General features: G+C 33.1%; 1 protein-coding gene across 1 annotated transcript; it reads left to right on the top strand.

Annotated features, from left to right (window-relative positions):
* Positions 1 to 5,054: 5,054 nt before the first annotated feature.
* LOC146539732 (cytochrome P450 6k1-like) lies at positions 5,055 to 10,227 on the top strand. The gene is made up of 10 exons (XM_085208057.1): positions 5,055 to 5,216; positions 6,019 to 6,219; positions 6,540 to 6,686; positions 7,237 to 7,421; positions 7,672 to 7,805; positions 7,933 to 7,954; positions 8,256 to 8,367; positions 8,909 to 9,014; positions 9,331 to 9,579; positions 9,918 to 10,227. The coding sequence occupies exons 1-10, from the start codon at positions 5,055 to 5,057 to the stop codon at positions 10,091 to 10,093; spliced, it is 1,494 nt and encodes a 497-aa protein (XP_085064183.1). The 3' UTR covers positions 10,094 to 10,227.
* The last annotated feature ends 3,137 nt before the right edge of the window (positions 10,228 to 13,364 follow it).

Raw genomic sequence — 13,364 nt, 5'->3', positions numbered from 1 at the left:
AAGTGAAGCTCTCAACGTGCCCTTTAAAATAAATCTCATATTTTATTTTCCAACATAAATTCCTAACTGTAGGCAGTAAAATGTTTATGGCGGCTTACTAACCGACGCCGTCACATTTGTGTCTATACTTGGTTATCATGTATTTGCAATTTGTAACTTTATTGCTACAAAATAAGATATGAAATAGGGTAAGCTTTTAAAGTAATACTACTACTTTTTAAACTAATGTTATTTTTATAGGAAACAAAGTTAAATTATTCCGACTGGCCACTAAGGTTTAAGATTTATATCAAAAAGGATAATCTTAATATGATTTTTAGTTTCTAAGATAAACAAAAGACAAACATACAAACATATATGTACTTACGAAATTTAGCACGTGTTTGGAAGTGTAAATGGATCACCATGCTACATGTCAAATTGATAACCTCCTTTATCGAACGAAGTCAGTCATCAGCACTCGTATCATCTAAAATTAATAAAAAAAAACATAATGAAATTCCACAAATTCCTAATATTTTCGAAGCGTCCCTCACGCTTGGACGTGCAGGATAAAAGACTGGTAAGTCTATCGGCTCAAAATTTACGCTCTAATTAGCCTTATTAAAGTTAAGTAAGAACTTTGTTCGCGTTTCATTTGTTTCAATTAATTTTCAGTTTAATACTAATTGTGTTTTTGGATGAATTGTTGTGGACGAGGATGGATGATGAAATGAAAGAGAGATTTATTAGAAGTATAATTAAACTCATTAACTTATTAAATTTTTGTATCTTTGCTTATCTAATAACAGGGGTGAGTCCGTCGTGGCGTAGCGGTGTGACGGTCACAAAGGTGTGACTGTATCGCGACGGTTGCGGGTTCGATCTCCACTCGAGGAAGTGGAATATTTATTGACGTTTATATTTCCTTTTTGTCGCTCTGGTGTTGAGGTAAAGCGCGACGTTGAGTTCTGTGACTCAACACGCAATGTCTCCAGAATTCAGCAGAAACTGGGGAACATAGGGTCTTAACACTAGATTCCCTCTGCCTACCCTGCTATGTGCGGGTTAGAGCGTGAAGCTGATTTATATTTTTATTTTATTTACTTATTCTGTAGGTGGTATTCATTTAGAATTTTAATTGAAATCAAAAATATAATATATTGAAATTTCTAATAAATTTTCAAACTACATCCATAATAACTTTAGTGAATATTCGGTTAAAACGATAAACATCAAAATTATTAAGCTCTGAAGTGATTATAACATCGTTCGTTTACTTTCTCTATTAATATTGCTTTAGTAGTTGTATTAGAAATTAGAATGAATAAAGCTTGTTATATTAATTATGAAGTTTATTATGGCCTAGTTGATTACAAACGATGGTTGTAGCTTCAATTCTATATTGATATACTTTCAAATTTATATATCCAATATGTTAATCAAAATTAAAATAAAAGATATTGCCATTTTAGTGGCAAAATTTCACAACGGCTTGTATTGTGAGATTTTTGACTTATAAAATCTTATAAATTAATAAATAAATATATGAAAAACAGAGAGACTTACCTCTAGATTACCTCTATCTACGCCTCAAAACTCAAAACATATCTAACCTAAAACAAAAGAATAACCCTTCCATAGAAAGCCTCCACGAATTCTCTTAAAGCGACGAACGGTTTCGTCACGTTCACTACAAATTTTTGACATTCGACAAGAGCACGTGCTAACAGACGTCCTTTCTTTTGCCTGCTTTATATTCTATGAAGATTTGAAGCTTTGAACATTTTTTAAAGTTTCAAACGAAATATTCACAATGTTGAATTATCTTATTTCCATATATTTTCCATCTTTTTGTTTACATTCGCGTGTCTATTGATTTCTTGGGAGTAAGGGGAAGCAGAGAGAACCTCATATTTAGACAACGTTCAATTGTTTTCTATTAGAGATATAGCGTGGCTTTATCTAATGAAACTTAATATGGACAACGATAATATTTTTAACTAGTGACTCAAACGCCAGCTTCAACGTGTTATTGCATTGTAAACAAATTATACAAAATCATCACATACATCTATTAATCAATCAGCGTCACGCTGTTACAGCAGGTTAGGCAGAACTCAGAAGGAACCTAGGTTTAAAACACTTTCCGCAGAATTTTTGGTGACATTTCAAGTTGAGTGGCGAAACATAATGTCAGATTTTTGGCGTGGTGCCAGGGCGAAGAAATTAAAATTTTAATAAATAAATAATTCATTTTCTCGAGTAAGGATAAACCCACAATCTTCTCGTTACAGTCACGCCCTACTTTGTGCCCCCGGGCCATATAACAAATAAAAAAAAGAAACATTAACATCAACAACAAATATTTACAATCACCCAATTAAAACTATCATCATGTAAATATTTAAATACTTATAATAATAAACAAGATAGTAATTACTTGAATGTTGTCTGTTTGTCTGTCCGTAGTGTACTCACGAAACTATAAATTGTTTTAATATATTTTCTTTCGTTTGAATACTCTCCGTTCAAGCACTCTTTAGAATTTTTGTATTGTAAATAAAATAAATATATAAATATATAGATAATCAAATCATCAAATATAATTAGCTGGTAGCTGGCAGAGGGTAGAGCGATGGAGCCAGGATCTGAACAGCCGACCACTTCAGGGATCACTAAGGAACCATTCGAGTTTAGGCTCATATAATTTATGGCCCCGAGCACATTTTACAGCATTTTATCACTTAATAGTAGTATAGAAAAGTTAATTTTTTAGTTTTTTTCTAAATAAACCGAATGTTTATTTAAGATTACTTTATAAACACCACGCGAACAGTGCCGTGAAAAAAAATAGTGTAAAACTGTAAAACATACAACAGATAACCTAATATATTGAGTTTGTAGTAATTGTTATCACTAAAGATAAGCTTTAAATATAATTAAGCTTAGTTTCTAATTTCTTATTTTTGTGTAACGTAATTGTGTTATTTGAAAGAACAGAATATCTATTGATACTGGTGACGACTGGTCTCATTATGCTATTAGAAATAACGTATTACTGATAACATTACCTAATTATCAATCACTTTTTGTACCTAATAATATAGTTGTTTTAGCTTCACGCTATATCCTGCATGTTGTGATTGTATTATGCAAGATCTATACTAAATACTAGACAAACACTGTCTCGAGCTAAGGGGTGCGGGGTGCCACGGGGACAGCGAACACGGCGTTTGCGCACGTCCTTAGTTGCCGAGCCAGTGCATCTTAGGCGACACAACAAGTGGCCAGAGGACAAGGGTCAGTTAAAAGATGTTATAATAATAATAAAAAAATAATAATGGAGACAAACTAACAGAGCATTATTTTACGATGTAATAAGAGATTCATTGATTCGCATATCACATTATGTAAAACATCAACCACCTCATTAACGTTCATAAAAGTGGAGTGGATGCAATGGTTCAATTCAGATTAGTTGACTAGGCGAACGTTCAACTGTAACTTTTAGGTAATCTTTGCTAAACAAAACAAGATCTAAAAGTTTATTTTGATTATTTTTTACGTTATTAAATTGAGTGAAATTAATAAAAGAACTGAAATCTAAAAATTTTTGCACACGGCAAACGGCATACGTTCACGTTCAGGTACACGCTCTCACGGTTGCTGACGCTTAAATTCCAATCAATACAGCTTAAATTAAAATCACCGACAACGAGTACACCAAAAATAATTGTTATTAAAATTATTTACAAAACCATCTAATACTACTTAATTGACCGGCTGAGGAATATAAGCTGCACAAATAGCCAGTTTTTTATTTTTATTTAATTCTAAAGTAACCCATAGATCTTCGCATGGACTGTCCCACTGATTCATTCGCTTAGAAATGATTCGGTTGGATACTGCCACCAACACTCCTCCACCATTGAATTTCTTGGAGTTTACTACATCACGATCCCTTCTATAGACATTATAATTTGTATCAAAAATTTCTGAATGATGAATACCAGTGTCAGTAAGTATGATAATATCGTAGTTATTATGACAAATATTATTCAAAAACTCACGAGTTTCAGTACGTAGACCTCTAACATGTAGATAATGTGCGGCTAGCGAATCGAATTTTAAAGTTAATTAATTAAATAATAATAATAATAATAATATAATTTATTCATAAACAAAATTACAAAAAAAAAACAATTTATAAAGATAATAACCGCATTAGTTACAAACTGTGTGGCAGTTATTAACGCCCGCCTCACAAGCATCCATTCATAAATTAGTAGTAGTAGTATCATCAAAATGAGTTCAATTAAAAAAAAAATACTTTAAAATATAACAAATGATAAAAGTAATAATTAAAAAAGCATGCAATAATAGTATTAAAAAATAATTAATTAAAAGAAAAAATAAAATAAAAAGGTATACAATAAACAAAACATATATTTACAATAATGTTATTTATACCAGTGAGAAAAATAAAAAATATATATTTTAACTTAAGACATTTTATCTAAATAACCTATGCTAGAGATCACTTTATAGTCTGAAGTGTCGGTTTTCCTCATAAAGATTTTCCCATTACGCACCCAAACATATTTATAGTTCAACTCTTTAGCCTTTCGCCAAGCAGCTGCCTCAATAAATATTATAGCTGTTGAAAGATGATCTCGCTTTAATGGTGTATTAAATTCGACCATAATTGACCGCTGCCTTGCTGATTTTGTATTATTTTAGCAATACGAGTGCAGGGTGCAATATTACTATCATTTAAATGATACCTAACAGTCGTTGCTAAATGCTTTACGATGGACACCAAGTTTTCATTTCTTGACTCAGGGGGGCATCGAACAATATCGAGATGAATCTCGATATTGTTCGAAGATTTATTTTATTTAAAACATTAAAACATTTTCCGTTACGATTTTTTTATAGTCTCACTTCACTAGCGTGAAGATAATTGAAATATAACGAGTGATTTTTTATGCAACTTCCAATAATTCATCAATCTTTTACTTGAATTTTCTTAATATTAACAGTAAGATTTTTTGGTATCTTTTCAGTATAAAATGTTGGTGTTGGTGCTATTATGTGCAATAGTTTGTTGTTCCCTAACATGGATATACTTGAAGTGGAGGCGTGTAAAGTATTATTGGTGCGAGCGGAATGTTCCACATCTGCCACCTCATCCTGTCCTTGGTAGCCTTACGTTTTTGATGAGAGAAAATCCGGTACGTACATACTTTATCTTCATCTTGCAAAACACTTTATTATTCATTTTCCGCTTAAATAAGCCTTGCATATAGGAACCTAGTATTAAAACACTCCATGAAGGCAAGGATATTACAATTTTAAATGTTAGATTGCCTACAATGGGAATCAAACTAACAACCGTCGCGTTTACGGTCACACGCTTGGTACTCAGCATTCAATAACTCTTAACAATGTTTGCCTGTAAACGTGATAGTTGTGGCTACGACTCTTGAGTCGGAGAGTTATTTAAATTATTTCTATTTCGCTGACCTGATGGATCAAATCAAATCAAAACAGTCATAGAATAATATAAGTAATAATAATGTTACTAACAATCTAAATATTTGGACCTAGCCCATGAGATTACCGCCATGTGGGATGTCAATGCGACTATCATTGTGCCGATAGTGGTTTCGGTTAACGGTTTAATAGCGAAAAGCCTCGACCAACGTCTTAAGAGGCTATCGCTTAGCTGTTGGATCAAGAACCGGATACAGAAGGCAGTATTACTTGAGACGGCACGTATTCTGCGGAGGTTCCTTTTTCTGGAGCCCCGGCGGGACATGGCTTGGACCCTTGTCCCGCCCTCGGAAGAGTGGTTTTTTTATATTTTTAAATATATCTTTTTTTATAATAATTTATATTTAAAAATGTAAAATTGTTTAACTAATTTAATAAAAGTATATACAATATATGTATATGTTACTAAATAATAATATATAATTTTTTCTCTTAAAAATATATATACATATAATAAATACATATTATTCCTTATTAAAGAACAAATGGATGCGCCGAATGAGAGAAATCTGCAAGTCCCCCTACATGGGCATCTGGTTGTTTTGGAGACCAGGTCTTCTTATAACCTCACCGGATATTGCTAAAAATATTTTGGTAAAGGATTTCGCGACTTTCAGGGATCGCTTTTTGAGTTCCGGCGAAACTGATCCCCTTGGAGGACTCAATTTGTTTACCGTTAACGTAAGTATTGGGAATTAAATCAGTTTCACTTTACTTTACACTAACAATATTACATTTCCATAAATGATGTATGATAATAATGCAATAAAATTATGCCTACCAATAAAATAATAAACGTAGATAAAATAAAACACGACACGACCAAGGACATAAATAAATCAACGTGATTGATTTTAAATTAGTTAATATAAAAATTGAGCGAATTCCCACAAATTTCATTAAATATATAATTTCTATGGAGATTAAACCGACACGATGGTCGATCAGACGTTATCCTACTGGATCAAGATTTTTAATAAAATTTATCTTATTATTTACAGGATCCAATATGGACGCCCATTAGGCGAAGGTTGAGCACAGTTTTCACAGCAGCAAAGCTAAAATGTTTGCAAGAATATATGCGCCTTAAATCTAGGCAGTTGGTAGAAAGGATTAGTAATGAAGGATACAAGACAGCAGATCTTAAGGTAAATAAATAAAACAATAAGATTACATTTTATACTTAGACAAACAACGGGTGTCAAGCAATGTGTTGTATTCTTACTTATTTCCCCGCTGTAGTAGATAAATTGCGGTGCTGAGATCTGTCACTCGACTCGTATTGTCTTGTGGATAAATCACGGCGTTAAATTCCGCCACTCAACGCGTATTGTCTCGAAAATAGGGTGGAAAACGAGAGGCGTAGCGTGTTAACACTAAGTTATACATTTCTATTAAATAAAAACATGTTTCGTCCATAATTTATAAAAATCTACCGCGTCGGAGGCGAAGCCCCCTAATAAGGTATAAGAAAACATACATACATATATTATTTATTACGAAATTAATAAGGTTTCTTGTTTGCTAAAGTTGACACAAGAAAATAGGAGATTAAATTGATTTGGTACTTTCAAGATTATGCTCTTTGTAGTCTTGGTAATATATGTAATGTGGCATAAAATTAACACTAGGTTTCCTTTGCATAGCCTGTTATAAGTGGGATGCAGCGTGAAACTGAAAAACCTTAACTTTTTACAGACCATTCTGGTTGACTACACAACAGATGTGATTGGAACATCTGCCTTTGGAGTAGAGAGCAATGCAACATTAACTGGTAAAGGAGCGCTAAGAGATGTAACTAATGAGTTCTCAAAATACAGTCTATTTCGAGGATTTTCTCTGTGCAGCATCTTCTTTTTTCCAGATTTTGTGAATTTTTTTAGGTAGCATATACGTTATATTATTTGAAAATTATAATTTTAAAGTCAACAAGTACCTCTAACTTTCCTACGAATTGATCGTTAGTTTATAGTAAATAAGATGTTGTTGCGCCATTAGTATGCGCAAGGTATATAACCGGACCAAAATCTCTGTATCGTTTGCTAAAAGATCTCAGCTTATTTAGAACTAGCATCAAATCATGTTTAGAACGAACATTGGAGGCGGTACTAGTAAAATATTTTTTTATTCCAGATTTAAATTTTATCCAAAGTCTTCTGAAGAGTATTTCAGAAATATATATCACACCATTGTAGCTAAAAGGAGTGCTGCAAATGGAAATAAAAGTCAAGACCTACTAGATCTTCTACTAAAAGTTAAAGAGGACAGTGAACTTGCTGGAGAAGGTAAAAGTAATCGGGAAAAATATTAATTGTTTTAAGCAACTATTTTTATCTAAAACATAAACTGATTATGGTGATGTTGAAAATTATACTTCGTGCTGAGCAGGTAGAGAACCTGGGAACCTAGTGATAAGACACATCCGTTCCCCGAATACTAGAGGCACTATATGTTGAGCGGCGGCACTCAACCCTGCGTTTTGCTTCATTACCAGAGCAAGGAAATGAAAATATAAATTATTTCATTTTCGACTGGCCTTGATTAAAAAGATAGAAAAACCTTATGAGGACTGTCCAATACAAGCGCCCTCGGCAACTAATATGATTCGTTGGAGTTCGGTCGAAATTCTTATACGCTTATTTCAAACAATTTTTGCTAGTTATTTTTTTACCTGCTTATTAGAATGTCTCATTTAACTTCTATATTTGGTATACATTCAGCATATTCCTCATCGCTCAAGCAGCTATCTTCTTGTTGGGTGGATATGAGTCCTCTGCAACACTACTGACGTTCACTATTTGTGAAATCGCACAATGTCCTGATATGCAGGTAGTATAGAACGATGTTAATTAAATGTATACAATATTATTTACTTAATATTTCTTAATAACTTAATATTTAAAACTAGAAGATATAAATATTATATATGTCGCAGAGTATGAATATGGAACGTCAAGCTGTTTGACTTGGATGTATTCAGACGACGGCAACATTGTCAGTTGTCAATTGTCAGCTTTTAAGGAAGTGGGTCGAATAACGCGTCTTTATAAAATAGTGGGAACGAGTTATGCGGGCTCCCGCCCGGTGACGATGTCATGACCAGTCCAGGTCAAAAGCAATAAAGTCCATTGGAAAAAAAGATGCGGGCTTCAATTCTCCTTCGAGTGGTATACTGCACGGTTCTACTGTGACGTCATCTGACCTCACCGTTTCGAGTATACAGGAAGACCTAGCGAGTCCGGACTGCCCACGCGCACCCGCTTTGTTATATAATTAATAATATATTACTAGCCAAGCGAATAATATTTTAATTAAATTTAGAAGTCAGTTATTTTAAGTGAGCATATTTTCTATGATACTTTCTTTTTAGGAGAAATTGTATGAAGAACTAATAAAAGCTAAAGAAGAAAATGGCAGTGATGTGTTCGAGGCTCAGACACTGGCTGAGCTGAAGTATTTGAATTGCGTATTGAAAGGTATTGCCTTTTAAGTAATCTTTTATAATTATACAAGTCGTCACCCGCAAATTTATTTGCGTGGTTTGTTCGCAAGTGAAAAATTACTAGTATCTTTTATTGCTGTTTAAACTAACAAGAGAAATTTTCGATTACATACACGTTTAAAAAATGTATAAAAACCTTTTTAATTTGCAATTCAGAATAAACGTCATATAACTACACTTCTTAATAGTAAAGTAAATTCATAGTAAATAGTATTCCGCTTTCGATACTTTACGTAGGGACCATTGTTATTTTATGTTACCCTCATAAAAATCTGAATATTTTCATGCAGAGGCTCTACGTAAATATCCACCTATGAGTTGGCTAGATCGCATCGCCGCCTCCGACTACCGCATAGATGACTCTCTCACTATCGAAGCAGGCACTGTAGTATACATCAACGTAAATGGCATGCATTTCGATCCTGAATACTTTCCGGATCCCGATAGATTCGATCCTGACAGATTTTTGCCTGAAAACGAGAAGAATATTCAACCTTACTCGTATTTACCTTTTGGAGAAGGACCTCGATTTTGTATTGGTAAGATTGGTTTGACAATATTGTGATGAAATATTATTACTTAAAAGTACTATTACTGTAAGAGTGATGGTTGTGGGTTTAATCTCACATAGCAAAATAGTAAATTGTTTTAAGATACTCGGTTCACATTCCATAAATTTTTAGAGATATTGCATTTAAGTAACGGAATTGAATACCATTCAATGTCTACCGGAGTGAAAAAGTAAAAATAATTATAATACATCATTCCCACGAGTTCAAATCGAACCATAGCGTTTACAGTCAGCTGCAACTCTACTACTAACTCTAACTCTACTCACTCTACTAACTCTAACATATTTGTTTTTTAATGGTTACAGGAAAGAGATTTGGCTTAATGACATCGAGGTATGCATTATCCTCTCTCATCCTGAACTACAAGGTACGTCCAGGACCAAATGCTCCGAAACCTAATGATATCAAGATAGATACAACAGCACTTCTATGCCTTCCTGCTGAAACGTTGGCAGTGGAATTTATTCCAAGAGAAAAATAACTGACAGTATCAGGACCAAATTGACATTGGAATAACGTAATCCACTTTGCACGGTTTGTAACATGCTACGACATGTTCACGACATTCAATCATCGTTTCCTTGGGTGCTTTCTAAATATTATCCTAGTTTTATATACAAACTAGCGACCCTATTGCGGCTTTGCCCGCTTTAACTACTGGATTATTCATATAATGTATGTTTGCAAAGCACTTAAGATAATGTGAAAATTAATTAAACCCTAATGCAACCCGCATTTTCGTAGTTTCAATAAGGATTTTCCAATTGTTTTACACAGCAAGGATTTTTTAGTAGGAACCGTAATTTTAAACCTGTGCTACTAATCTTTTCAAGTACATATTTAAAACGCGCGGAGCGCGTGCCAAGTTTCTGGGTTTCAGAACTGGCGAGCAGCACCGTGTGTTATTTTACACGAACCATTTGAAGCCACTTTTTACCTATTCGTAACTCAAAAACTATTCCACCTAAAGCTGTCATATTTGGCTCAAATATTTAGACCCCCTACCTGTATACGTGCATAAAATTTCATAAACACAGCTCAAACAGTTATTTAGATAATGACGTCCAAAAATCGTAAATTTTTAGGGGGGTGACTGACCTATAGACCTTAATGTTAACCAAGTTCCAGATGATCTAGAATGGTGAAATTTTGCATCCGGTTAAGTAATTGGGTGTATGTCAAGGGAAAATCCGAAACTAGTATTTTTTTAAATATTTTCTTATAATTTTTCAATAAATAGATTCAATTAGGAACATTTACTTATAGCACCTGTAATGAAAGCATAGCAATCAAAGTTAATGATAACTGATTTTTAGGCATAGCGCCTGCCAACAAAATAAGAGCAATGCATTATTTATATATATTTGCTTTTATTTATGTCACACGTTAGTAAATATTTTATTTGTTTTGTAGACTAACTTCAGTATTACTTACGTAAGCCATCTCAAACAACACGATGCTTTCAAGTATATTTTAAGATAAGATATGTCTCCATTTGTAGCTGAAAATGACTCTAATTTATGTCCTGAGAAAGCCTGTCATCATGTGGACTTCAAGGGCTTCACGTAAAAATATAAAAATATAATAAATGGATTAACTTCCTTCATTATTATTTATTACTAGCGGACGCGCGCAGCTTCGCTTGCGTATTTAGGGGTGAATTCTAATAACCCATGAAACATGTGTTCGATTAAATATTTTTAAGAGTCTAAATTTCAAATTTTATAAAAATCAGTTGCGATTTAAAGATTTTTCCATACAAACTTTCAACCCCTTATTTGCACCCTTAGGGGGTGAATTCTAGAAAACCATGAAACACATGTTCAATTAAATATTTTTAAGGGTCTAAATATCAAGTTTTATAAAAATCGGTGGCGATTTAAGAATTTTTCCATACAAACTTTCAACCCTTTATTAGCACCCTTTGAGGAAAAATTCTAGAAAACGATGAAACACGTATTCAATTAAATACTTTTAAAAATCTAAATTTCAAATTTTATAAAAATCGGTGCCGATTTAATTTTTTTTCCATACAAATTTTGAACCCCTATTTTACCCCTTTAGGGTTAAAATTTTTCAAAATCCCTTCTTAGTGGATGTCTAGATTACGAAAGTAAACATCTGTCCAAATTTCACGTTTCTACCATCAGCTGTTACGGCTGTGCGTGCGTCTTACCTCAGTCAGTGAGGACAAGTCCTTTTATATATATAGATATAGATAATTTAAACATTTCAGTACTTATTATACTAAGAGCATTTGCATAGTCGATTAACGTATTTGATATTAAATACCTGAAGAACTTTTATTAAATTAGTGAATCACTTTTACATTTTTAAATATAAATTATTATAAAAAAGATACATTTAAAAATATAAAAAAACCACTCTTCTGAGGGCAGGACAAGGGTCCAAGCCATCGGTGGCTAGGGCTCCAGAGAGAGGAACCTCCGCACAATACGTGCCGTCTCAAGTAATACTGCCTTCTGTATCCGGTTCTTGATCCAACAGCTAAGCGATAGCCTCTTAAGGTGTTGGTCGAGGCTTTTCGCTATTAAACCGTTAACCGAAACCACTATCGGCACAATGATAACAAATAACAAATTATTATAACAAATTATTATTACAATATTTAAGTACTAAGTCCTATAAGGGTTCTGTTTTATTGCTTTCGAGGTACAGAATCCTAAAACAGAAAAAAATACACTAAAAAATAAATATAAATAAAAGCTTTTAAAAAGTAATTATATTGATAGAAATATATATAATATTTAATAATAATATACTATCTGTAAGGTCAGTCGTGGCACAGGGGCATAAAGTGTGACTGTAAAACCTGACTGGTTACTGGTTACTAGTTACTGAGTGTTTTAACACTAGGTTCTCTCTGTCTACTCTTCTGTGTGCGGGATACAGAGTGAAGCTGATTTGATTTTTATTTTGAAACATTGTCAGCCTACCAGCTATCTTAACAGAAGTAATTATAAAGTAATTATTAACAGTAAAAATTTAAGTAATTGTTAATAAAAAAATAAGAGAAAAAAAGAGAAAATTAAAAATTACTTAAACAAAATAATAAAAAAAACCAAAATGTGGTGTCGTGGGACACCAGTTAGGAACGAAGTTCGACGAACGACGAGTCCTTCGGCTAATGTAGAATCGACACAAATTGCAAAAAAAGTCGTGCTCAATTTTATGTAGGTTTCTTGATTTTTCTCTTAAATTTTGCTGATTTGTTTTTATTTAAGTACAAGAAAGTATTTAGAAAATTCAGTATTTTAGGAAATAATAAATTACTTAAAATAAAAAAACATCGTAATTCAAATTATCAACTAAAAAAAGAAAGAGGGAGAAAGAGAAAAGTATTATACATTACTCGTCTGTGTATGCGACTGTCGCGCCTGCGCACGTCTCATTTAACGGTTTTATTCCACGCATTTTTCTTACGGTTTTACTATCACATTTTTTTCAGTTCGTTCACGCAGCGAAATCCCTATCCCTTCCAAGCCTGCCGTAAGGAACTTCGTTCCAATAAATAAATCCGCTTTACGGTGTATCCCACACATAGCGGGGTAGACAGAGGGAACCTAGTGTTAAGACACTCAGTTCCCCTCTTTCCATTGAACTCTGGAGGCATTGCGTGTTGAGTTATTCCAACAAAATAATAAAATTAGAAAAAAATAATAATAAATTTATCAGATTTCTAAACGCAGCATACATTAATTACTTTATAATCTGACAACTGTCATTTAATC

This window comes from Heliconius melpomene, chromosome 4 (genome assembly GCF_056956725.1).
Source record: "Heliconius melpomene rosina isolate 202511_hmr_F chromosome 4, ASM5695672v1, whole genome shotgun sequence".
NCBI lineage: Eukaryota > Metazoa > Arthropoda > Insecta > Lepidoptera > Nymphalidae > Heliconius > Heliconius melpomene.
The sequence above is the reverse complement of the archived record's forward strand: the minus strand, read 5'-3'. Positions and strand labels throughout refer to the sequence as shown.